Genomic DNA, 26,435 nt, shown 5'->3' with positions numbered 1-26,435 from the left:
TGCCCTGAGCTTTCTTGCTCCCACGATTTTGTTCATACTGTTTTCTCTACCTAAAGTGGCCTCCTTCTTTCTCCTCAACCTGCTAGTTCCTACCTTTCCTTTCAGAGTAGGATTGTGCCTCCAATGCTAAACTCAGGTCCAGACATGCTGAATAAGTGAAACCACCTTTAACAAATGTAAAACAGTCCCTATGCTGCTAAAATCCCTGCTGATGGTTTCTCCAACCCACCTGGACTTAAATCCACAGGCCTACAAGGACCTATATGATCTAGTATTGTCCACTTCTATACTATTAGTGCCTTGCTCATTTTGCTGATAGCACACTGGGCTTCTCTTTATTTCTATTACCTGGCCCAGCTCATTTCTGCTTGAAGGCCTTCACACTCGCTGCTCCCCTTCCCTAGAAGAGGAGTTGGGAATGTTCTTTCCCTAGACGACTTTCTGTACAGCTCCCTCCTTCCTGTCATTTGGATCTCAGCTCAGATGTCATCTCTTCAGAGAAGCCCTGACTTTTCTATCCAAAAGAATATGCCTGTCTAACCAGTCACTTTAATATCTTTATGGTGCTTATTACAACCTGAAATTATCTATTTGTTTATTTGTTAATTCATGCCAGTTCACTATAATGTACATTCCTTGAGCAATTAGGGAACTTTTGTGCTTTGTTCACTGCTGTGTCTAATACCTAGAACACTGCTGGTTCATAATAAATGCTTAGCAAACAAATATTTGTGGAATATTGAATGAATACTAGCTAATTATCTATTACATGCTTATTTTGTACAAGGCACTGTCCTAAATGCTTCATGTATACTAAGTCATGTAATTCTAATAACGCTCTATGAAGTTGGTGCTACTGATGGGGACTCAAATGTTAGAAAATTTTAGTTTTAGGTAACAGCTAATAAGCTTAGTAATCAATGTATGTAAAAAGCTATTGTCTCTGAAACTGGAGGTATGACCCACCTTGATTCCAGGAAACCATAAGCAGTTCCACCTCTGTGCCTCAGGAGGACTGCAAGCAATCAAGGTGGCATCTGAGCCATTGTACTCCAGGGTGAGACAACCACCGCCCAGGACAAAAAATCCAACACCCAGGGCACAAGGACCATTTCCCAGGACACACATGAAAGATGCTGCAGCTTTTACCTGATTAACCTTTCCCCTGAATTCCAAACCCCTTATCTATATTTTCCTTCTCCTTATAAAAAAGGTTAGTTTATAATGGAATTTAAGACAGTGTGTTAGAGTACAAAGCAACTGTCTTCTCAGATCACCGACCATCTGAATAAAGTGCCCACAAAGATTCAAACTGTCTCTGCTTATCAGCTGTGGTAGATGGCAGGCAGCAGAGCACCGGCTTTTCCGGTTTCACTATTATTGTCATTTTATAGACTGAAGCATAAAGAGAGCAGCAAATCTGCCTAAATTCACACACTAACAAGTGACCAACCTGGGATTTGAATCCACAGTCTGACCAAAGTTTGTTCTAAGCCTAGTTCCAAAACAAGGTAGCAGTTCATGAGCACCACGTGCGCGCTTTAAAACAGCAAAATCTTGGCCACGAGATTGTTATTCTGCAGGTTAAGGGTAGGGCTCGGTATCTGTGAGTAGTAAAAGATTAGGACTGTGCGCCCTAGGATCAGGGAATCTATAGGTACCGTCCTTCCGTCCAAGGTTACATCAGGCCAGTCCCGGCCTCTTTTGTGGCGCGAAGGCTACTGGGAGTTGTAGTTACCCAGTATAGTTTGTCAGTGCCGGAAGTGACGTTAAATCTCGCCGCCTTTTCTCTCAGCGTTCCTGCTGTTAGCGGTGTGACTCGCCGGCTCCTCTGGTACGTTTCTCTTGGGCCTCGTGTTTCGAGTAGGAGGACCCGGGTCGGGGTAAGCGCGGGGGCAGTGATGGGTGGCGGTCGGGAGGTGGTGGCCTGGCCCCCTGCTCGTGGTGCGGTACTCTGGTTCTCCCGCAGATCGGGCCTCGCCCGTCGCAGCCCCTCAACGCCGTCGCCATGTCGCGGTTCTTCACCACTGGTTCGGACAGTGAGTCCGAGTCGTCTCTCTCCGGGGAGGAGCTCGTCACCAAACCTGTCGGGGGTAACTACGGCAAACAGTGAGTTGGAGAGCCTGCATCGTGGTGACCACTCGCGGAGCGCGGGGTTCGGCAGGCTTGGGAAGGGAAGGGTGGGGGATAAGAAGTGGAGCGGCAGTGAGATTCTCGAGGAGGCGGCGAAAGCGGGTTTTGAGACCGTTGAGAGTTTAAGGAAGCGGAACAGTGTTGGAGGGACAGCCTTCACCTTTAAGGTGCTGTGGACTGTGGGAGTCCACCCACCAGGTACAATGGATAGAGCCCCACAGGTTTCCCACTGGCTAGATCTGTTGCGTCAGCTTTCTGACTGGCCTCCTTGTCTCCAGCCTCCCCTCCTCCGCTCGGCATCGGACGCCAAAAGTCATAATTATTCTTACCACCAAAAATCCTGCACGCAGAGTGCTCTCTTGATATCTGAGCTGTCTTTGATGTGGCGCCGAAGCCAAGCCACCTGGCGCTGCGGGCAGGTTCTTAAACATGTTTTAGTTCTGCTGTTAACCGCCACTTAAAACACCCTTCCTCACTCTGCAAATTAAAATTTTCACCCTTTGAAACAGTGGAATGTTCTCAAACTTCTGTCATACATGTGGCAGCATCATTATTTTTGCCACATGCCTGTCTACTGTTTATATATGTACACATATGTATATCCATAGGAATATGATTGCATAGTACTGCCATATGTGAAAAATCAACATCACTTGCCATAAAGTAGAAAATAATTGATGTGTTTACTTGGGCAGCACATATACTAAAATTGGAATGATATAGAGAAGATTAGCATGGCCCTTGCACATGGATGACATGAGGAAAAAAGAAAATAATTGGGAAAATTAATAACATAGAAAGAAGAGAGCTATTGACAGCTGAATGCTGTCTGTGGTCTGGTTTTTCATTATTAAAAAATATTGGCAGTGGAGGTGTTAAAGCCATTAAAACTTTTTCTTTATCCTTGGCCTCTCATACCTGGGACTCATTGTTTTCTAGGATTTAGTTCTGGTTCCACCTTCTTGAACAGTTGCCCATTCATTCTAGCCACAGTACCCCATTTCTCACCTTTAAATACTTTTTAGTGACTGTCTTCACATACAGTATTCCCTCACCACGGGTATTATGTTCTAGACTCCCCCACGATAGGTGAAAATCTGCAAAATAGGAACCTTACATTTATTTTAGTGTTTATATATTTTTTAAGGCTTTATAAACCCTTCCCACACACTTATAAACCGTTCCCAGGCCCTTATTAACCTTTCCCACTCCCTTATTAACCTTTCCACACTTTTATAAACACTACTTATGTTCTTAAACATATTCCACACTCTTAAACCTACGTAACTTTAACAACATCCATATACAGTACCGCAAAATCCCCGCGATATAGCAAAAAGTCTGCGATAAATAATTAAATATAATATTTTTTAAAATCCTGCGATACTGTGAGGCCACAATAAGTGAACTGCGATATAGAGAGGGACTGCTATAGTTAGTTTTGTGACTTAGTATACACCTTTGTTTACTTTTTTGAGAGAACGGAGATCTTTGTCAAATGTGGATTTGACAAAAGTCCTTACTTGACATAAGCTTAAAAGATTGAGTTGTATATTAGATAATGAGGGTATGAAGAGGAAGGATCAGAGGATGAGTGTGGTACAAATGGCCTGAGTTAGTCAGTTTTACCTGCCCCATCTGAAAAGAAAAATGCAGATCACTTGGAAAGACTGAAACTAGAAAGGGAGGTTAACAGTCTCTGTTCCTTCAGGCCACTGTTGCTGAGTGAAGATGAAGAAGATACCAAGAGAGTGGTTCGAAGTGCCAAGGACAAAAGGTGAAGCCATGGGAAGTCTGGAGCTGTGGCAAGTTTTATGGTTGTTGATGATGGGCCTGTTCAGTATGCTCTTGGGCTCTCAACCCAGGTTTGAGGAGTTGACCAATCTTATCCGGACCATCCGTAATGCCATGAAGATTCGGGATGTCACCAAGTGCCTGGAAGAGTTTGAGCTCCTAGGAAAAGCATATGGGAAAGCTAAAAGCATTGTGGATAAGGAAGGTGTCCCCCGTTTCTATATCCGTATCTTGGCTGATCTGGAGGACTATCTTAATGAGGTGTGACTCCTGTGGGTAAGGGGGGGTCCAGAAGGGGATTGTGGGCCTGGGGCCTGCTTCTAATCTACTTCCAGGGATCATGTCTTCTCTGGGTTGTTTGCTGTATATACAGTGTTTACCAGAATACAGGACTGGGGAGATAAACAAGAAGAGAGGCCATTTTTAGCCAAAAGTTTTAATTGTATTTATTTTTATATTACCTCTTATTTATGGTTTTTGTACTTTTAGTGGTGATATGTAAAGGATCTTTAAACAATAACAGGTGTAATTTAAAAGTAGTGCAGATGATATGCAGATAGCAAGACTCAAAAATGATGATGAAGCCTGAAGTTTAGGAAATGCTATTTAGTCTCAGATTCCTGTTCTTCCTTTTTTCTCCTTTCCTTTAGCTATGGGAAGATAAGGAAGGAAAGAAGAAGATGAATAAGAACAATGCCAAGGCCTTGAGTACCCTTCGCCAGAAGATCCGAAAGTATAACCGAGATTTTGAGTCCCATATTACAAATTATAAGCAGGTGGGTATGTTAGAGGCAGAATTTTTGAACTGTGGGGATAGTGACCTCATGACTGAGACAAAACATTTGCAAATGGGAGGTGTGACTGGAGAAGGAATCATGACAACTCTTGGGTGCAGGGGTAGAACGGGGTAGGTGGTTCGCAGGCATCCTAAATTACATAATTTCCCTCTTTTAAGAACCCTGAACAGTCTGCAGATGAAGATGCTGAGAAGAATGAGGAGGATTCAGAAGGTAAGAGAGGATACCCTTATTGTAAATGGTTAGGAAGTCTAAAGTTAGTGGTTCCCTTGGCCTGGTTTCTTGGTTGTTCTTCAGCCTAGCTCTTTCCACTAGGCTCTTCAGATGGGGATGAGGACGGAGTCAGTGCTGCGACCTTCTTGAAGAAAAAATCAGAAACTCCTTCTGGGGAGAGTCACAAATTCCTCAAAAAGATGGAGGTAAGAGCCAGGGTTATAATGAGGGGTGACTTGCTTCCCATGGATCATTCTTGGGTCCCTGGGGAGAACAAAAGACTCACAGAACACTAGAGTTAGGAGGGGTTGGGTTTAGCCAAGTCTGATTTGAGAACAGGTTCCTCTTGGATTAGAACACTGAGTGAACTGGAATCTGGAGAGCTGCATTCTGGGGCAAGTCACCACGTCTCTGGTTTTGGTGGTCCAGTCCAACTCTTAATATCCTGATTCCATGAATAACCACTCTTGTTCTGTTTCTGCAAATCCCTGAAACGTACGTGTTAGGAAGAGCAGAGAGACTAGTAAGTCTCTCCATCTTCCTGCTGATCCTTTTTTTTTCTTTCCCCCTCTAAGGATGAAGATGAGGACTCAGAAGATTCAGAAGAAGATGAAGAGTGGGACACGGGTTCAACATCTTCTGACTCAGACTCTGAGGAGGAAGAAGGGAAACAGACCGTGCTGGCCTCAAGATTCCTTAAAAAGTAAGAGAAGTCTTGATACCTTGCTACAGTGGGAAGGGTAGGATGCCTTTAATCATCTTCAAGGTTGTTGCTTCTTCCATGGAGTCCTTTCAGGGTCAAGCATATTAGTTGGCTAAGCTCACAAAACTAAAGTGTCCTAAGGATAGGAGTTGAAGGCTCCAGAGTCAAAATATTTAACCATGACATTATTCACTGAATGTGGGCTGAGTATAATTCTCACTTAGGCGCCAGTTAGCTGTGCAATACTGGACGAGCTATTTAACCTTTTTAATCTCTAGTTTCCTCATCTGTAAAATGAGGTGGTACTTGATCCTGCCTCCAAGGATAGCTGTGAGAACACAGGGAGGTGATGTAGGGAAGAGGCTTAACCCAGGACTGACATGTGGTGACCTTTCAGTGAGGGTTGCTGCTCTTTGTCACTATTCCAGAGAACTTCTTAGTATATAGCAAGCCTTCCTGAGTTATGCTGGGACAGTCACAGAATTAGAAAGGGTCTTGATCCGTGTTCTGGTCCCAGCTGTTAGTCTTTTAGTAGCTATACAACTTTGGGTAAGTTACTTGACCTCCTCAGGTCTCAGTTTGCTCCTTTGAAGTCAAGGTGGCACCTTCCCCTGTGTATTCCACACAAGTCAAATATGAAGCTCTGGTAAACACTGCTCTTTTAATAGGCAGAACTATTGCTGCTTTCTGGGTTGCTTTTTCGCTTTTAAAAGTTGGGGTTATGCTGCTTTGGGAGGTAGGGAGTTCCCTGACATGAGAGGGGTCCAGACATAGGCATTTTGTCAAGAAACTTTTTTTCACCGTGTGCTCCAGGGAACAGTGACTGATTGGGTCTGGGAAACATTGCATATCTGATTTTTTTTCTTTTTCTTTTTTTTTTTTAATTTATTGTTTTTCTATTACATTCGTCGCACTTTTTCCCCCATTGTGATTTTTTCTTTTACTCAACACTTCTGATGTGGGTTTTTTTTCTCACACCAACCAGTTCTCCAGCTCTCTGAACACCAAGCAGGTGTGTTCAACAATTCCATTCAGTTCTGATACAAACTGCCCAGAGTTAGTGCAGAACCCCACAAGTTAAATGCTCAGTTTCGAAAGACTTGCCCCCACTTCCGACACCTGTTTCAGGTTCCAAGTTTGGCACCTGTACTTCTGACCAACCAGCTATAAATGCATAGTTCCCACAGTCCCTTCCTCAGGTTAAGTAATAGGCTAGAATGACTGATAGAACTCAGGAAAGTCTTCTTACCAGACATCAGCTTAAAATCAGTAAAAAGAAAAAGTGCAAAAAAAGGTCAATCTGGACAGAGCAATTAGTATCAGAGAACAACTTTGTTTCTTATAGATTCTCTGGAAGGCCTTAGAGGTTAGCTGTGGAGCAACGTGACGGGCTATTTCTGTGTCTGCAGGGGCCTGGTTACCTCTCCCTTAGAACAGGTCATTTGCTCCTTCTGGAGTTTCTTGGTTAATGTGGAGACAGACCTTGCTAAGTAGTCTGGCATATTCAATGCCTAATAGTCCGTGTTTGGATTATAGTTAACTTTAGGTCATTCTTGTAGAGTGTGACTTGGATGCAGGATTCGGTGGGGGAGAGGAAGTTCATGGGAGGAAAAGCCTGAGGTGGGAGCGGGGCTGCTCTTTCATCTCCCATGCCCTGGCAGGGCCCCAGCCACGGAGGAGGACAAGAAGGCAGCCGAGAAGAAACGGGAGGACAAAGCCAAGAAGAAGCATGATAGGAAATCGAAACGCCTGGATGAGGAGGAGGAGGACAATGAAGGCGGGGAGTGGGAAAGGGTCCGAGGTGGAGTGCCCCTGGTTAAGGTGAGAATTTTAGAATTAAAATGAGTTTGGAAACAGTTTGGGAGAGCAGACAGGCACAGTCTGGTTGCATTGGGAGAAAAGTTAAGGCAAGAATGGATTCCTGTTGGCTTGCACGTGACAGGATATGTGTTGCTTAGGAGAAACCAAAAATGTTTGCCAAGGGAACTGAGATCACCCATGCTGTTGTCATCAAGAAACTAAATGAGATCCTGCAGGCACGAGGCAAGAAGGGAACTGATCGGTAAGATTTGTGGGTCTGTGTTGTGGGATTACAGGGTGAAAGCTTTTTCTCTAAGACACAGGGTGGTGATTGATGGGCAGATAGTGCTGGTTTGGGAAGATCTTTGTGTGGCTCAGTAAAAGGAATGGTGTATATGGAGCGTACCAGTCCATTTCCTACTGTTTACACTCCCTTTGACATTTAAGTCAGTCACTTAACCTTTTAGGATTTTTCCCATCTATAAAATGGGAATAATGCTCACCTTCTTTAGTCATTCAGTGACTAAAGAAAATGACAGATTGTTAGCATCAATGCTGTTTCTGCTTGAAATTTATGAAGGAGAAGCAAGTGTACAGGTGGTGAGGATAGGGGTTTTGGGAATGGGGCCCCCTTACTTTTCCAAAGGAAGCACATTGTGTGACAAGATGGAACTTTAGACTTGTCTTTGATGCTGCAGCCTGTTCTGTACCCTTTCAGTGCAGCCCAGATTGAGCTCCTACAGCTGCTGGTTCAGATTGCTTCTGAAAACAACCTTGGAGAGGGTGTCGTCATCAAGATCAAGTTCAATATCATCGCTTCTCTCTATGACTACAACCCCAACCTGGCCACATACATGAAGGTGAGGGCAACAAAAAGGAGCATCCCAGGACTGAGCTGGTGGGTCAGGAGAAGGTGCCTTGTGTCTTAAAACTCAAGGGCTGTGGCAAAAGTCTTAGTAGTTGAAGGACTTGTGGGTTCTTGGTGAAGGGGCACTTCGGAGGCATCTGATCATTCCACCTGCACACCTCTGACTGCTCTCTGATCTCTTGGCAGCCCGAGATGTGGCAGAAGTGCCTGGATTGCATCAATGAACTGATGGACATCCTGTTTGCAAATCCCAACATCTTCGTTGGAGAGAACATTCTGGAAGAGAGTGAGAACCTGCATAATGTCGACCAGGTAAAGAGAGGGATTCACAAGCTAATTGGAGAGGTGTATGTTTTCTGCTTTGGGAAAGCTCTGGAAGTGGAAGGTTTGAAGTTTGAGGCTGAGATGCGGACTGATTTATTTACTCCTCTTCCTTTTCAGCCACTGCGTATCCGTGGCTGTATCCTAACTCTGGTGGAACGAATGGATGAAGAGTTTACCAAAATAATGCAAAATACTGATCCTCACTCCCAAGGTGAGCCTGAGCAAGCATGGGCATCAGCAAGAGAAAAAGTGCAAAGAATAAAACAAAGGATTATACTAAACAAGGGTTTGGAAAACCAGTCCTGATCCCAGTATTCACTTGAGGACACAGGAGGGCCTAAGATACTGGATCACATTCCTGTAGGTTCTGACTCAGTAGGTCTGTGTGGAGCCCCCAAATGTGCATTTCTAACATGTTTCTAGGTGGTGCTGTTGGTCTGGGAACTACACTTGGAGAATCACTGGGGGTATGGTCTCTGTCCACTTAGCTTGTTTAGCTTGGACAGGGGCATGGGATGGGGGAAATACAGGACATTTCCTCAGTAAATGAATGCTAGCATGTGCTCACCGAATCAAGGGTATGGCAATGAACAAGGCTTTCATGCTCTTGGACTTTACATTTGGTACCAGAGAAAGGCAGTTCAACAAATAAACGAATCAGTTGTAGGTGATGTGAAGTGTGAATTAGAAATTCATATTGGGACCTGTGGCACAAGCTGAAGGAATAGCTGCTTTCGATAATGGTTGAACAAAGCATCCTTAGGTAGGGGCCTTTGAGGTGAGATCATAATGAGGCGGTAGGGGAGCTAATCAGGGGACAAATTATCAGATGAGAACGCCCAACAGGAGGGACAGAAAGTGAGCTTGGTTTGCTCCGGGACAGGGTGGTGTTTGCAGGGCACTTTCCTAATGGATGCAGAAAACGTACAAAGCTAACTAGATTGATCTGGGACAGATGGCTGGGAAAGCCAGGCATCTGGCTGAGCCGAGAGGGCGGGTGCTCTCCCCGCAGAGTACGTGGAGCATCTGAAGGATGAGGCGCAGGTGTGTGCCATCATTGAGCGTGTGCAGCAGTACCTGGAGGAGAAGGGCACCACTGATGAGATCTGTCGTGTGTACTTGAGGCGCATTCTCCACACCTACTACAAGTTCGATTACAAGGCCCATCAACGGCAGCTTACCCTCCCAGAGGGCTCCTCAAAGGTGAATGCTTGGCTGAGTGTCACCAGGGAGAGGGATGGGTCAGTCCGCCCTGCATGTCTGTCCAGGGTTGATGGCTCATTTTCCATTCCCTGGGGACTTCCTGAGGTGGAGCAGGGAGGGAAACTGGGGGCTGAGATGAGGCTGGGTGATGTCTTGTCCTTGGTTGCTAATGCCTAAGCCATTTAGAGCCATTGTCTTTGCTGTATCTCCTCCTCCCTCTAAACCAAACCCCTACCTCTGCAGTCTGACCAAGATCAGGCAGAAAATGAGGGCGAGGACTCAGCTCTGCTGATGGAGAGACTTTGCAAGTACATCTATGCCAAAGACCGCACAGACCGGATCCGCACATGTGCCATCCTCTGCCATATCTATCACCATGCCCTGCACTCCCGCTGGTACCAGGCCCGTGACCTCATGCTTATGAGCCACCTGCAAGACAACATTCAGCATGCGGACCCTCCAGTACAGGTAGGGTGAGAAAGTGCTCTGGCTTTGGTGGCAAAGGGATGACCAGGCCAGGTCCCTGTCCTCAATTGGGCAAAGTGGCTCAACCAAATTAGCCAGTTGTCTGGTTAATTTAGATATAAGTAGACACTTGGTCCTTCCCAGTTGCCAGCATTCTTTGGTCCTTTTTTAAAAAATTTTATTTTTAGAGAGAGGGAGGGAGGGAGAAAGAGAGGTAGAGAAACATCGGTGTACAATAGATACATTGATAGGTTGCTTCTCACACACGTGCAACTGGGGACCTGGCCCACAACCCAGGCATGTTCCCTGACTGGGAATCCAACCAGCAGCCTTTCGGTTCGCACGCCGGCGCTCAACCACTAAGCCACACCAGTCTTAACATTTCACTGTGCTGTTTCAGCAGCATTGGAGTCCTCTGGGATAGAGATTTGGGTTCAGCTAATATTTATTATACCTAATATGCTTCTCCTCTGGGACATTAAGAGACCATGTTTAAAAAGATGAACCCTTACAGAGTTGTCAGACTACGTAATTGGGAAGACAGGGACCCAAATGTAGTGTGATGTGTTGGGATATAACAATGGAACAACTAATTTTGTGTGTGGCTGTATTGTGAGGATATTTTCCTGTAGAATGAATATTAAAGTTGTATCTTTAAATGTGTATTTAAAATAATCAATATTCATCTGTAGAACATCTGGTGAACCTGTCTGGTGGTCGTTTTTAAATAGAACTCTTAATTGGTTCTTCTTTATTCCGTTATCTATTTTTTTCTTTTTTAATTACAATTTACGTTTAGTTATTTGAGTTTCGGATGTACAGCATAGTTGTTAGACAATGATATACAAAGTGTTCTCCTGATATTTCTAGTACCCATCTGGCACCACACATAACTATTACTGTACTATTGACTATATTCCCTATTATGTACTTTACTTCCCCATGACAGTTTTGTAACTGACAATCTGACATATAAGTGAAATCATGTGGTATTTATCTTTCTCTCACTGACTTATGTCACTTAGCATAGTACCTTCTAGGTCCATCCATGCTGTTGCAACTGGTAACATTTTGTTGTTGTTTTTTAATTTTTACCTAAGGATATGTTCATTGATTTTAAAGAGAGGGGAGGGAGGAGAGAGACAGACATCGATTGGTTGTCTTCTGTACACACCCTGACTGGGGATTGAACCTGAAACCTTTTTGGTGTACACTCCAACCAAATGAGCCACCCAGTCTGGGCCTCATTCTTTTTTATGAACAAGTAATATTCCATTGTATAAATGTACCACAGCTTTTTTATCTGTCTGGTGAGCACTTAGGTTGCTTCCCTAGCTTGGCTATTGTAAATAACACTGCAATGTACATAGGGATGTATATATTCTTTTGAAACAGTGTTTCGGGTTTCTTCAGATGTATTTCCAGAAGTGGAATTACTGGGTCATAAGGCTGCCCTCAAGACTGTAAAGGAGGAAAGAGGAAGGACATCTCTAAAATCAGAGAAGGAAAACTCTGACCCCAAAAAACCTCCGCTGCCTTGCGGCATACCTCTTCAGGGGAAAGGCTAAGGGAGTAAACCCCGACAGAAAATCCGGAGCCGGAGTCCCTAAGGCGGTTTGACATTGTAGTCAACACCGGCAACTCCTGCGGCGCACCTGAAGCCAAGCTGTATTGACTTTGTCTTTCCCTTGGACCCTTCAGCTGCGAAGAGAGGGGGGGTCTGCTGCATGGGCAACAGCAGACCCTCCATATCACCCTGCCCAGGCTCTGTAGCTTCAGTTTCACTTGAGAGGACACTCCAGCGTCATCGCAAGATGTCGACTCAACACGGGAGGAGACAGATACCGGTTATAAGCTCATCCGATTGGCGAAGGAAACGAGCGCCAGGGGTCTCCTCTGACGGTGGGAGAGGTCATCGCACCTCACTGGACAGCTACCGTCTCGCCATGGCTCGCCTGCCCCACTGGGTGCGTGGGGATCAGAGAGGCGCCTCTCGAAAAGTGGGCCACAAAACACCCGCACCAGTTAATTCCAAGCAAACAACAAGAAAGAAGCCTCCGGCTCTTCGCCTCGCTAGCTGGAACATCAGGACCATGTGCCCCGGACTTACTGCAGACCTTCCGTGGATCAAGGGTGCCAGGAAAACCGCTGTCATCGATAGGGAACTGGCACGACTAAACATCGACATTGCGGCTCTACAGGAGACCCGGTTGGCCGACAACGGAACTATCAGAGAAACCAACTACACCTTCTACTGGCAAGGGAAGTCTCCGGACCAACCAAGACAGCACGGTGTTGGGTTCGCTGTGAAGAACACGCTTGTTAACTCCATAGAGCCACCCACAGGAGGCACAGAGAGATTACTTACCCTCCGATTGTCAACAACTTTCGGCCCAGTCAGCATTCTTAGCGCGTATGCCCCAACCCTCTGCGCCACCACCGAAGAGAAAGAACAGTTCTACCATGCACTGGACGAAGCGTTATCCAAGATTCCCAGAAGTAACGCTCTCTATCTCCTTGGAGACTTCAACGCAAGAGTAGGAGCCGACCACATGGCCTGGCCCACCTGCCTCGGAAACTTTGGGAGAGGAAAGATCAATGAGAATGGTCAGCGACTGCTTGAGCTTTTGTGTCACCACGGCCTGTGCGTGACAAACACATTCTTCAAGTGCAAAGAGATCCACCAGGTGTCATGGAGGCACCCCCGCTCCCGTCATTGGCACCAGCTTGACCTCGTCATCACCAGAAGAACGGATATTGGCAGCACCCTCCTCACCCGCAGCTACCACAGTGCAGACTGCGACACGGACCATGCCCTCGTGGTAAGCAAGGTGCGCATAATGCCGAAGAGGTTGCACCACTCCAAGATGAAGGGTCGCCCACGCATCAACACCAGTTGTGCCAGCAACCCAGTTAAGACCCAGCAATTCATCAACAAGATGGAAGATGCACTCGGCGAGGGAGTGGCGGCAGATGACATTATCGAATCCAATTGGCCACGTCTCCGCGATGCCATATACAACTCCGCCATTATTGCTTACGGGAAGAAAGAGCGGAAGAACGCTGACTGGTACGAGGCTCACTGGGAAGAAATGGAACCCGTGATCGAGGCTAAGAGGAGGGCCCTGCTGGCTTACAAGGTCACGCCCACTCCCAGTACACTTCAAGCTCTACGGGCTGCCAGGAACAAAGTCCAGAAGACCGCCCGCCACTGTGCCAACACCTATTGGCTAAACCTGTGCAGAAGCATTCAGGAAGCCGCCGATATAGGCAATGCACGAGGAATGTATGAGGGTATCAAGAAGGCAACAGGCCCAATCCCCTCCAAGATCGCCCCCCTTAAGTCCAAGACAGGTGAGGTCATCACTGACCAGGAACAGCAAATGCGGCGGTGGACCGAGCACTACCTCGAGCTGTACGCAACGAGGAACACCGTAACAGACACTGCTCTTAACGCCATCCCAGACCTACCAGTCATGGAGGAGCTAGACACCCCACCTACTGCGGCAGAGCTCGGCAAAGCCATCGACCGCCTCGCTTGCGGGAAAGCACCAGGAAGCGACGGAATCCCTCCAGAAATCCTAAAGAGCGGGAAACCAGTCCTGCTACAGCCGCTCCACCATCTACTCTGTCTCTGCTGGAAGGAGGGTTACATCCCCCAGGATATGAGAGACGCCAACATTATCACCATGTACAAGAACAAAGGAGACCGCAGCGACTGCAACAACTACCGGGGCATCTCTCTCCTCAGCGTCGTCGGCAAAGTATTCGCCCGGGTCGCTCTTGCCCGCCTGCAGACCCTTGCTTCCCGCGTCTACCCAGAGTCCCAGTGTGGCTTCAGAGCTGGCCGCTCAACAGTGGACATGATCTTCTCCCTACGCCAGCTGCAGGAGAAGTGTCACGAGCAGCATAAACCACTCTACCTCGCCTTTATTGACCTCACGAAGGCGTTTGATCTGGTCAGTCGAAGCGGACTCTTCAGCTTGCTACGGAAGATTGGCTGTCCACCACATCTGCTTGCTGTGGTCATGTCCTTTCACGACAACATGCACAGCACGGTGTCCTACAACGGCGCAACCTCTGAGGCCTTCCCAGTCAGCAGCGGAGTAAAGCAGGGCTGCGTCCTCGCGCCTACGCTGTTCGGAATCTTCTTCTCCATGCTCCTCCAATACGCCTTTAAGGACTGCAGCGAGGGTGTCTTCATTCACACCAGATCCGATGGCAAGCTCTACAACCTGGCCCGTCTACGAGCCAAGACCAAAGTCAAAGAGGTGCTCATCCGTGAGATGCTCTTCGCCGACGACGCAGCTTTGACATCACACTCCGAAGAGGGACTCCAACAGCTAGTCACTTGCCTTTCCCATGCATGCAAGGAGTTCGGACTAGCCATCAGCCTGACGAAGACGAATGTTATGGCTCAAGGCACGGGGACTCCCCCATGCATCACCATCGACGGATACACCCTGGAGGTTGTCAACGACTTCACTTACCTCGGGTCCACCATCTCGAGCTCTCTGTCAGTCGACTTGGAGGTCAACCGGAGAATCGCCAGGGCAGCCACAGTTATGGCCAGACTGAACCGGCGAGCGTGGAACAATTCCAGCCTCACTGAGAAAACCAGACTGCGCATCTACCAAGCCTGCGTACTCAGCACTCTCCTCTATGGCAGCGAGACGTGGACCACCTACGCAAGGCACGAAAGGAAACTCAACAGCTTCCACATGAGGTGCCTGCGACGCGTCCTGCATGTCGCCTGGCAGGATAAGGTCCCCAACACCGAGGTGCTGAAGCGAGCCAATATGTGCAGTTTGCATGCAGTTCTTAGCGAGAGACGCCTCAGGTGGCTCGGCCATGTCAAAAGAATGGATGCAGGCCGTATCCCCAAAGACCTCCTCTACGGCGAGCTAGCAGAAGGCAAGAGGATGACAGGGCGCCCAAAACTGCGGTTCAAAGACATCTGCAAAAAGGACATGACACAATGCTCCATCAATCTCAACACATGGGAAGTACAAGCAGACGACCGCCTAGCCTGGAGGCTCGCGGTCAGGCAAGGTACGTCACGCGCGGAGGCTGCGCGCAACGAGGAGGCGGTCCAGAAAAGATCGAGGCGGAAGCAGCGTCAGCAGCAGCAACAACAGCCATCTGCCTTCACCTGTAACATGTGTGGCAGGGATTGTCACTCCCGAATCGGACTGCACAGTCATTCTCGGCGGTGCAGATAGACTCTCAAGAAGCTACGCCATCGTCTCTCGAGACGGACGGCTGCCGACGAAGGCAGTTTTATTTTTAATTTTTTGAGGAATCTCCATTCTGCTTTCCACAGTGGCTGCACCAGTCTGCATTCCCACCAACAGTGCAGTAGGGTTCCCTTTTCTCCACATCCTCGCCAGCACTTGTTTTTTGTTTATCTATTGATGATGGTCATTCTTACCAGTGAGATGGTATCTCATTGTGGTTTTAATTTGCATCTCTCTGATGGTTAGTGTAACGTTTGAGCATCTTTTCATGTGTCTGTGGGCCATGTGTATGTTTTCTTAGGAGAAGTGTCTATTCAGGTCCTTTCTCCAATTTTTTTATTGGATTGGGGTTTTTTGTTTTGTTTTCTGATTTTTTTGTTGTTGTTTTGGTGTTGAGTTGTATGAGTTCTTTATAAATTTTGGATATTAATCCCTATCAGATGTATTACTGGCAAATATATTCTCCCATTCAGTGTGTTATCTTTCATTTTGTTGATGGTTTCCTTTGCTGTGCTAAAACTTTAGTCTGATATAGTCCCGTTTTGTTTTGTATTTTTCTTTTTTTTTTTTGCTTGACTGAGGAGATATATCAGAAAAAAATACTACTAAGATTTTATTGCCTGTGTTTTCCTCTGGGAGTTTTATGGTTTTGTGTCATACGTTTAAAAGACTAATCCATTTTTAACTTATTCTTTTTTTTTTTCCAAACTGTAAGAGGAAGTTTATTTAGAAAATCACAAAGGTGGAAGAAGTGAGCCATAGAAGAATGGGCTCAGGAAATAAGCTACAGAGGCAAAAAAGCAGTGGGGGGAGTGGGGGAGCAGCATGGAGCCTAGGAGAAAGGGAGAGAGGCCAAGAAAATGTGCCTGGGGGGATGAGGTGGGGAAGGTGCAGGTAAAGGTGGTCTAGTTTCTTTCTTTCTTTTTTTTATTGCATGTATCTGTCCAATTTTCTCAACACTTTAGCTCCACTGTATGTTCTTGCCTCCTTTGTAAAGTATTAATTGACCGTATGGGCTTGGGATTATTTCTCGGCTCTCTATTCTGTTGATTATATGTCTGTTTTTATGCCAGTACCATGCTGTTTTGATTACTGTGGCCTTGTAGTATAGTTTGATATCAATTAGCATTATTCCTCCAACTTTGTTTCCATTATATGAATTTATCACAAGTTCTTGATATATTTTTCTCTTGATAGATAGCTGGTCTGTTTCCATTTTGGGCTATTATAAATGAAGCTGCTGCGAACATTAATGTAGAAGCTTTGTGTGGATATGTTTTCTCTTGGGTAAATACTTAATGAAGAGTGTAATTGCTGCATTGTAGTGTAGGTGTATGTTTAGTTTTATAAGAAACTCAAGTGGTTATTACCATTTAACACTCCTACCATTAATGTGTGAGTGTTCCTTGTTGATGTTTGGTGTTCTAGGTCTTTGTAATTTTAGCCATATTGGTGGTTATGCAATGGAATCTCATGGTGTTAAGTTGTATTTCCCTGATAACTATTGAAATTGATTACTCTTTTATTTTTGTGTGTTTTATTGATTATGCTGTTACGGTTATCCCAATTTCTTTTCCCTTTGCTTCCCTCCACCCAACAACCCCCTCCCTCCAGTTGTCCCCCACCCTTAGTCCATGTCCATGGGTTGTGCATAAAGCTCTTCTCAACATCTTCCTGTGTATTCCCCACCCTCCTACCTTGCTTCTTAATTCCCGCACTATTTCCTTCCCTCTCCCCCTTCCCCCTCCCAGCTGCCCTTCCCCCACATGCTCCCCATACCTATGATTCTGTTCCCACTCTAGTTGTCTGCTTAGTTTACCTTTGTTCCATTCCCTGGCATCTGTTGTTGATAGTTGTGATACTGTTTTCATTTTAATGTTCATAGTTTTGATATCCTTTTTCTTAAATAAGTCCCTTTTAACATTTCATATAATAATGTCTTGGTGATGATGAACTCCTTCAGCTTTACTTTGTCTGGGAAGCACTTTATCTGCCCTTCCATTCTAAATGATATCTTTGCTGGATAGAGTCATCTTGGTTGTAGGGTCTTGCTTTTCATCACTTTGAATATTTCCTGCCAGTCCCTCTGCCTGCGAAGTTTCTTTTCAGAAATCAGCTGAGAGTCTTACAGGTACCCCTTTGTAGATAATTCTCCTCTTCTCTCTTGCTGCTTTTAAGATTCTCTCTTTATCCTTAACCTTTGGCATTTTTATTATGATGTGTCTTGGTGTGGTCCCCCCTGGGGCTAGTTTGTTTGGGACTCTGTGCTTCCTGGACCCGTATGTCCATTTCCTTTCCCAAATTAGGGAAGTTTTCCCTCATTATTTTTTCACATAATTTTTCAATTTCTTGCTCTCCCTCTTCACCTTCTGGCAACCTTACGATTCGGATGTTGGCACGTTTACAGCTGTCCCAGAGGTTTCTAAGCGTCTCCTCACTTTTTTTTAATTCTCATTTCCTCCTTCTGTACTGGTTGACTCTTTCTTCATTCTGTTCCAATTCGTTGATTTGAACCCTGGTTTCCTTTCCTTAACCACTTGTTTCATGTGGATTTTCCTTCATTTCAGCTAGGATAGCCTTCATTCTTTCCCCGTCCTGTTTAATCTTTGCTGTCAGAGTTGTGAGCATCCTAATCACCAGTGTCTTAAACTGTCCCTCTGTTAAGCTCTCTGTCTCCTCATCGGTTAGGCGTGCTACCTGCTCATTGCTTAGTTGTGCCACTGGGACCTGGATCTGCCCCCGCTTCTGGGTGGTACTTCTCTGTCTCCTCATCTTTCTGTGTTTGCCTCTGATTTGGGTAAGGGCTGTCACACCTCTTAAAGGGCGCGGAGCCTTAGGTATTTGTCAGTACAGGGCGACCTGTTTCACCTCATTGTGGCCCTGTATGTGGGGGAGGGGTCAGAGAGGGAACAATGCCTGTTGCTCAGCACTCACCCCTTTTCCAGGCACTTCTCCCACTTCCTGTATGGGACTGGCACCTCTCTAGCTGTTGCCTTGGCCGTCGTTCCCAGAGTGAGTGGGTCTGTGGATGTTCTAGGACCATATGGGCCCTTTAAACAAGCGGACTCTGTTGAGAGACCAGCAGTTTTTTCCTCCACCCCAACCCCCACGGGTTTGCAGTCAGAAGCAATGAGGTTTGATTTTCCCTGGCGCTGGGACTGTGATTTGTGGGGTCTGGTCAGGAGCTGGGAATGCTCCCCAGGTGTCCCTCCCGACTTTTAAAATGTGCAACTGCTCTTTCTGCCCACCTGCCGCTGCTGCCACCACCATAGTGCATCCTCTCCACCCCGGCTCTGCCCCTCCTACCTGTCTGGATGAGTATTTCTTCTTTATATCTTTGTTTGCTGGACTTCATGCAGCTTGATTTTCTGGAACTTCTGGTTGTCTCTAGTTTTGAGATACTTGTATTCCTTCTTAGCTGTGGAAGGAGACCCAGTGTGGCTGTCTAGGCCTACATCTTGGCCAGAAGTTAAGGTCGGTTTTTCAATGTAGGGGGCTGATAGGGATGGAGCAAATCCATAATTGCATGCACTCTGGAGGCATTCAGCTACTCTGATTACTCTTTTGTTGATGTGCTCTTTATATATATTTCATTGAAATGTCTGGTCAACTTCTGCCCATTGTTTCCAAAGATCGGATTGTTCATCTTTTTATTGAGATATAGGAATTCTTTATTTATCCTAGGTGCTGGTCCTTTGTCAGATAAAGGTTTTCCAAATATTTTCCATTCTGTGCTTTGCCTATTTATTTTCTAAACCATTTATTATGGTGTAATCTGATTTATCAGTTTTTTCACTTAGTTATTTTCTGGATCCTAGCTAAAGAAACCTTTGCCTACTTGCAGTTCATAAGATATTCTTCTTCTGTTTTTTTTGAAAGTCGTTATAGTTTTAGCTTTCACATTTAAATATATGGTTTTTGCATATGTATAAAGTCGAGGTCAAAGATGTCCTGTCCCCGTTGTTTTGCTTAGGTGCCTTTGTGGAAAACTGCGTGACCCTTAAAGTGTGAGTGTATTTCTGGGCTGTGTTCTGTTCCATTCATTCATGTTTTTGTCCATCTTTATATCTGTCTAACACTGTCTGAATTGCTGTGCCTTTAGAGAAAGTCTTGAAGTCAGGGATTATGAGTGCACTAACTTTTTTTTTTTTAAACGAGTATTTTGGATATTCTTGATCTTTACATTTTTACGTAAATTTTAGAGTCATCTTGTCAGTGTCTACAAAAACACCTGCTGGGATTTTTATCAAATCTGTAAATCAACTTTGGGAGGATTTTTTACATGTTACCTCTTCATTTAATTTTTTCAGTTTCTGCAATGTTGGAATTTTTCTTTCTTGCTATATGCATCTTTTAAAAAATTATTGCTGAATATTATGTGATACTTGAAGCTATTGTAAATTCAATTTTTTAAAATTTCCTTTTCTTCCTGGCTTGTATGGCTAAGTGGATTGAGTGCCAGCCTGCTAACCAAAAGGTCACTGGTTTGATTCCCAGTTGGGGCACATGCCTGGGTTGTAGGCCAGGTCCTGAGTTGAGGGCGTGTAAGAGGCTATTGCAACCAATGGATGTATCTCTAGCACATTGATGTTTCTCTCCCTCTCTTTCTCCCTTCCTTCCCCTCTCTCTAAAAATAAATAAATAAAAATATTTAAAAATTCATTTTTGAATTGTTAACTACCATTATGTAAAAATAAAGGTAACTTTTGTTGCCTACCATTTTGCTAAATTCATTTAGCTCTAGTACAGTCATGTGCTGCTTAACCAGGGGAATACATTCTGAGAAATGTGTCATTAGGTGATTTCATGGCTGTGAGAACATCCTAGAGTGTGCTTACATAAACCTAGACAGTGTAACCTACTACACACCTAGGCTCTGTGGTATATACTGTTCTATGTGCGGTCTGTCTATTGTTGACCAAAACATTTTCAATATAACGACAGAGTTTTTTAATAATAGTTTATTTTTTATTGTATTTTTTCCGTTACCGTTATCCCCCTTATACTCTACCTCCACCCAGCCCCTCGCCCCCTGCAATCTCCATACTGTTGTTTGTGTCTATGAGTTCTTCTTCATTTTTGCTCAGTCCCTTCACCTCCATGCAGAGCTGCCAGCCTGCTTTCTATCCATGAGTCTTTCTATTTTCTTGTTAGTCCATTTTGTTATGAGATTCCACATATGAGTGAAATCATATGGTGTTTGTCTTTCTCTGACTGGCTGATTTCATTCAGCATGTCCTCCAGGTCCATCCATGCTGTCACAAAGGGTAAAATTTTCTTCTTATATCCAAGTGGTATTCCATTGTATAAATGTACTGTAGAGACAGTTTTATTACTAAACCAGTCTTTATAATTTTTCTTTCTTACTATATTAAATGACTCAAATCTCTACTGCATTGTTGAATAGAAATAGTGAGAGCAGACATCTTGCCTTATTCCCAATCTTAGCAGAGAAGCAGCCAACATTTCACTAAATGTATAATGTTAGCTGTAGTATTTTAGTAGATACCCTTTCTCAGGTTAATCCTAGTTGATCAGTTGATCCCAGGCTCTTCTGATCCTAACTGGCTGAGAATTTTTGTCAAAATAGATACTGAATTTCGACAGAAGCTTTTTCTGTATCTGTTGAAATGATACACAGTTAATTTCTCCTTTGTTCTGTTCACATGGTATTTGAATAACCATGATTTTATATTTTTATATCAGCCTTTCATTCCTGGAATATACCCTACTTGGTCAGGATATGATCTCTTTTATATGTTGCTGGTTCTGTTAATTTTTTAAGGTTCTTTGCATCTATGGTAATGACTGATACTGACCTTTATGTTTTTGTTGTTATCAATACTGTATTGCCTACGATCTTTACTGTCTTAATTAGTGGCAAGTCCATCTTTTCAGTTGCCTAGGCCAGAAACCTTACAGTCATCCTTGCTTCCTGTTTTTCTCTCACAGACTTTGCTTCCCCAGCCATTTCTATTCAAAATCTGGATCTGACCATGTATCACTGTCAGTGCTACCTTCTGGTCCCTCTCTGCTTCTGCCCTGTATCCTTTCAGGCTGTTGTTAATATAGTAGCCAGAGTAACTGTGTTAAATTAAACCAGATTGTGTCATTTATTTGCTCAGAACTTTCCCATGGTTTTCCATCTTAAAATCCTTGACATGGCTTACATAGCTGTGTGCTCGCCCATCCTCTGGTTTATGATCACATCTTTTACCAGCCCTAGCTAGCATACGTTCCTTGTTCCTCAAATACACTTGGCAAAATTCTTGCACAGGGCATTTGCATTTGCTTTTTTTTTTTTTTTTCCTACAGTGCTCTTCTTCTCAGCTATCGACATAATTTGCTCCCTCTTTTTCTTTAGGTCTTTATTTATTTAAACTTTCCATCAAAATGAAGTCTTCCCTAGTTAGCCTATATAATAGTGTGAGCTCCCACCGCTATCACTACCACACAAATGCCCTTTATTTCCTCCTTTGCTTTATTTTTTTTCTTTAGCATGGGCTACCTCCTGTATATTGTGGTTACTTTCTCTTCCTTACCTCATCCCTTGAATGTGAGCTTCGTGAAGGAGCTGGGAATTGTCTTATTTTGTTCTCTGTCCCAACCTATAGCCAAGTGCTCAGCACATCATTGTATCATTTGTTGATTATTTGTATATGTGTTGAATGAATGAGTGAAAGCTGCCTTGTGGCTTTCACTTCTGAGTGCATTATGCTTTGCTCCCAGATCCTGTACAACCGCACCATGGTACAGCTAGGCATCTGTGCCTTCCGCCAAGGCCTAACCAAGGACGCTCACAATGCTCTGCTGGACATCCAGTCCAGCGGCCGGGCCAAGGAGCTTCTGGGCCAGGGTCTGCTGCTACGCAGCCTACAGGAGCGCAACCAGGAGCAGGAGAAGGTGGAGCGGCGCCGGCAGGTGCCCTTCCATCTGCACATCAACCTGGAGCTGCTGGAGTGTGTTTATCTGGTGTCTGCCATGCTCCTGGAGATCCCCTACATGGCTGCCCATGAAAGTGATGCTCGCCGTCGCATGATCAGCAAGCAATTCCATCACCAGCTGCGGGTGGGCGAGCGTCAGCCCTTGCTGGGTGAGTGTGAGGCTCTGTAGTGGAACAAATTTCACTTGTTTGTTCCTTGATTACTTTTAACCAAAGGATTAAGAGAAGCTAAAGGAAATAATTCTCCCACAAGGTGATTCTATTTGATTTAATGACATCTTCATGGAGACTCTAAAGGCATCCTTTTTACTTAATAGTTCCTATAGACTCTTACCATAGGATACATTGTCCTAGCTTACAGTTTAAGCTTCTGCTTCCAGTTATTTCCATTTCAGTCTGTATTTGTCAGCATTATCTTTCTATCAAATTTGGTTTGTAGGCAAATATTCTTTGAACCTCTAACCTTGCCTTTTAAAATTTTTATTATTTTTAAAAATATTTTTTAAATTTATTTTTAGAGGGGAAGGGAGGGAGAAACATTGATGTGTGGTTGCCTGTCTCATGTCCTCAACCGAGGACCCAGCCTGCAACCCAGGCATGTGCCCTGACTGGGAATCAAATCAGCGACCCTTTGGTTCGCAGGCCAGCGCTCAATGCACTGAGCCACACCAACCAGGGCTAACCTTGCCTTTTTTTAACGTGATAAAATGGAAGCTAACACAAAAGGGTTGTGTGCCTTTCCTTATACTTAGTTCTGTTCATACATTTCTGCTTGAGCCTGAACTGTATCTACACTTGAGCTGTTTGTCCCTATCTAGGGTCTGCTGTGTTCATGCTTCCCTGCATCTGCCGTCCAGTTCCAGCCTTGGAGCTTTATACTTTATTGTCTACCCTGAGTTCCAGCTACTCTTGCTTGCCGTGTCTATCTGCCTGGCTTGTTTCTCAGGACTGTATTTGGGGATCCAAGTCTGTGATCAGCACTTCAAACCCATGATTTATCAGAGTTAATTTAAAGTGAGACTAAATTTTTCAAGGAAAAGGGGGTGAGCTACTTTAAAGAAAAATAAGTTGATAACAGTGTGATGATACATAGATATGGCAAAAATCATGAAAGTGGTATAAGAAGGAAGGAAGTTGGGTGACTGCCATTCCAATTGAGATGTTTATATTTTTTAAGTCAAGGATCCTTATAAGAACCCGATGAAACTATGGACCCTTTTTCTAGGAAAATGTACATAAGGATACACAATAGCACTTGTCAACGTGTTCAGGGGGCTCACTAGTTCCCTGAAGTAAATCATGGACTGATTTAGTTTAAATCTAAATAAATTTATTTTGGTATTAAGGGACTTGTACAATCACATGGCTGTTTAGTGGTGAGATGAGGGAGTCTCCAGGCTGGTTGTTGGCTCTCCTGGCCTGTGTTCCTCCTTGAACAGTGCTCATGGGAGCCAGAACCCTGGTCCCAAGTTTTCCTAGGCCCTGCCTCATTCCCAACCTTTCAGGTCCCCCTGAATCAATGAGGGAACATGTGGTTGCTGCCTCCAAGGCCATGAAGATGGGCGACTGGAAAACCTGCCACAGTTTCATCATCAATGAGAAAATGAATGGCAAAGTGTGGGACCTTTTCCCTGAGGCCGACAAAGTCCGAACCATGCTGGTTAGGTGAGCACAGAGGAAGACTTTGGTGAGGAGGGACAAAAAGACTGGTTGATCTCCTTCCTTGAAGATCTCTTCTTTCTCCCCATAGGAAAATCCAGGAAGAGTCACTGCGGACCTACCTGTTCACTTACAGCAGTGTCTATGACTCCATCAGGTAGGATGAGCCCTGGGGAAGAAGAGGGGCCCCAGCTTTGTGGTCGGAGGTCCTAGTTGCTCCCTGCCTTCTTTCTCTGCAGTATGGAGACACTGTCTGACATGTTTGAGCTGGACCTACCCACTGTGCACTCCATCATTAGCAAAATGATCATTAACGAGGAGTTGATGGTAAGAGCCAGGGGTAGTAAATGGGCAGGTGGAGTCATGGAGAGTTTGGACTGGAGAGGTCTGATCTGTGTTATGTCCTTTCCTCTGGCTCACTCCTGTCAGGCCTCCTTGGACCAGCCAACGCAGACAGTGGTGATGCACCGCACAGAGCCCACTGCCCAACAGAACCTGGCTCTGCAGCTGGCAGAGAAGCTGGGTAGCTTGGTGGAAAACAACGAGCGGGTGTTTGACCACAAGCAGGGTACCTATGGTGGCTACTTCCGAGGTAAGTGGTCCTGTTCCTTCTGTTCCCCATGGTCCTGGCTCCCTTACTGCCTCTGCCCTGGCAGTCACTCCCCTTCCATTCTCTCTCCTGTAGACCAGAAGGATGGCTACCGCAAAAACGAAGGTTACCTGCGCCGGGGTGCCTACCGTCAACAGCAGTCTCAAACAGCCTACTGACCACTTCTGTCCACATGAGCTAGACCATTCAGTAGCCTTTAAGACCTAAACCACAACCCAGTCATTAAAGTTCTGTTTAGAGTTGTTACAGTTCCTGTGTGTCTTCATGTCGCCACAGAGGTGCGTTGACATATTCATTTGCTGATTTTATTTTTTAGCTTCTACCACATGATGGGCACAAGGCTCAGGATGCAGAGATAACTTGTACATATCTTTAAGAGCTTGCTCCTCTTTTGCATTTAACAGAAAATTATAGTAACATAATAAGTTGTAACAGAAGTGTAAAGAAAAGTATAAAGAAAAGATGGTGGATATATTGATCAGGGTCTGACTATGGGGCATAAATATCAGAGAAAACATAATGGAGGAGGCAGTAGTGATGGCTGGACCTTGCAGGTGGGTGGGTGGTGATTTGCCAGGCAGGTGAAAGGGAGAGTTTGCCTAAACCTGTGTGAACTGTGATCCTTGGATCAGTGTAGACCTGAAGTTATCTTGTCCATGACAAAACAGGCACCACAGTTGGGCACTGAGAAACTTTGCCATTGCTGTGACAGTTAAGCATGTGATTGTTTTTCTGATTTGTGTATTGTTTTCAAAAGTATTGATCTACAATAGATTAGAAACTTATAAAAAGTAATCCACCACATTTGAGAAGCATTGATGTAGGCAAAGGAATAACAGCAAGAACAAAGGATTGGAGGAGTAAAAGAACAGTGTGGTTTGTATAAAGTGTATGTGGAAGGTCTCCTACCTCAAGCTAGTATGCAGACTGTGTCGGAGCCAAGCCCAGCTGGTCAGGATAATTACAGATGTGCAGCTCGCAATTTTTGCCAACATACTGGGCGTGTCGCTCTTCCTATTTATTGTTCTCTATCACTACGTGGCTGTCAACAATCTCAAGGAGCAGGAATGAAAGTGGAGCTTTCTCCGCCCCAGGGTTCCAGGAAATAGTCTAAAGCAAGACGAAGGGTGTGAGGGGCCTTCACACTTCAATTCATCCCTTCTACCCATCATGTAAAGCAACTACACCTGAATTTTTCCAAACAATTTTTATTTCCTCAAAGTCTTCCTTAACCCTATGGAGCAAGAATTTGCCACTGAGTAGGGCCCGGTATAGGGATTGCTTTCTTTTCTATTCCCTCCCCCTGATATAAAAATACAGATTTTTTTATGGTTCCCCCCCCCCCCCCCCAAGAATCATAAAAGTGTATGTGGAGTTGACAGAGGCTTAAGATGGGGTTGCCTCATGAAAACTTTAAATGCTTTGGACTTTTGGAAACAAAACACACAAATGGATCCAGTTTTAAGAATGATAATGGAGCAGCATTGTAGCATATGGAATTAGAGGCAGAGAGCCAATTAGAAAGTAAAAGCATCTAAAGCCAGGATGGTTAGGATCAGAGGTGAGGAAAGGATTGAAGAGAGATGTATGTAACAATCTGGGTTTCTGTGGCCAGTGGAATCTGAGGGTAGTAGGAGTTTCTTAACTAGAAAATGACAGGTTCTCCTGACTGGGGGTATACAGGTG

At 45.0% G+C, this 26,435-nt stretch overlaps 2 protein-coding genes and 1 non-coding gene across 4 annotated transcripts; all 3 read left to right on the top strand.

Moving 5' to 3' along the window:
• Positions 1-1,770: 1,770 nt before the first annotated feature.
• LOC150009601 (eukaryotic translation initiation factor 3 subunit C) lies at positions 1,771-24,991 on the top strand. 2 transcript variants are annotated; one of them, XM_090277488.1, is made up of 21 exons: positions 1,771-1,834; positions 1,970-2,109; positions 3,845-3,910; positions 3,999-4,188; positions 4,578-4,703; positions 4,883-4,937; positions 5,040-5,143; positions 5,513-5,640; positions 7,302-7,461; positions 7,599-7,702; positions 8,159-8,300; positions 8,495-8,620; positions 8,750-8,843; positions 9,645-9,835; positions 10,079-10,303; positions 22,267-22,630; positions 23,986-24,145; positions 24,231-24,296; positions 24,379-24,466; positions 24,569-24,731; positions 24,825-24,991. In XM_090277488.1, the coding sequence occupies exons 2-21, from the start codon at positions 2,009-2,011 to the stop codon at positions 24,905-24,907; spliced, it is 2,736 nt and encodes a 911-aa protein (XP_090133614.1). In that variant the 5' UTR covers positions 1,771-1,834; positions 1,970-2,008; the 3' UTR covers positions 24,908-24,991. The 2 variants fall into 2 exon arrangements, with proteins under 2 accessions (XP_090133614.1, XP_090133613.1); XM_090277487.1 differs by having other exon boundaries at positions 1,781-1,883.
• On the top strand, positions 2,813-2,919 carry LOC150009602 (U6 spliceosomal RNA). Its single transcript, XR_016511486.1, has one exon. It is a non-coding gene; the product is annotated as a U6 spliceosomal RNA (small nuclear RNA).
• Positions 24,992-25,640: 649 nt separating the features above from the next.
• Positions 25,641-25,857, top strand: LOC150009600 (dolichyl-diphosphooligosaccharide--protein glycosyltransferase subunit 4-like). The gene has a single exon (XM_090279381.1). The coding sequence runs from the start codon at positions 25,641-25,643 to the stop codon at positions 25,818-25,820; it is 180 nt and encodes a 59-aa protein (XP_090135507.1). The 3' UTR covers positions 25,821-25,857.
• Positions 25,858-26,435: the final 578 nt, after the last annotated feature.

Source organism: Furipterus horrens, unplaced genomic scaffold, assembly GCF_987537825.1.
Source record: "Furipterus horrens unplaced genomic scaffold, mFurHor1.1.pri manual_scaffold_5, whole genome shotgun sequence".
Taxonomy (NCBI): domain Eukaryota; kingdom Metazoa; phylum Chordata; class Mammalia; order Chiroptera; family Furipteridae; genus Furipterus; species Furipterus horrens.
This window is presented reverse-complemented; position numbering and strand designations above follow the sequence as displayed.

Excerpts from the sequence above, each read along its gene's own strand:
- LOC150009600 (XM_090279381.1), top strand. The coding sequence starts at position 25,641 with ATGTGGAAGGTCTCCTACCTCAAGCTAGTATGCAGACTGTGTCGGAGC.
- LOC150009601 (XM_090277488.1), top strand. The coding sequence starts at position 2,009 with ATGTCGCGGTTCTTCACCACTGGTTCGGACAGTGAGTCCGAGTCGTCT. Across the intron at positions 8,844-9,644 it reads TACTGATCCTCACTCCCAAG|AGTACGTGGAGCATCTGAAG; the intron begins GTGAGCCTGAGC and ends CTCTCCCCGCAG. Across the intron at positions 10,304-22,266 it reads ATGCGGACCCTCCAGTACAG|ATCCTGTACAACCGCACCAT; the intron begins GTAGGGTGAGAA and ends CTTTGCTCCCAG.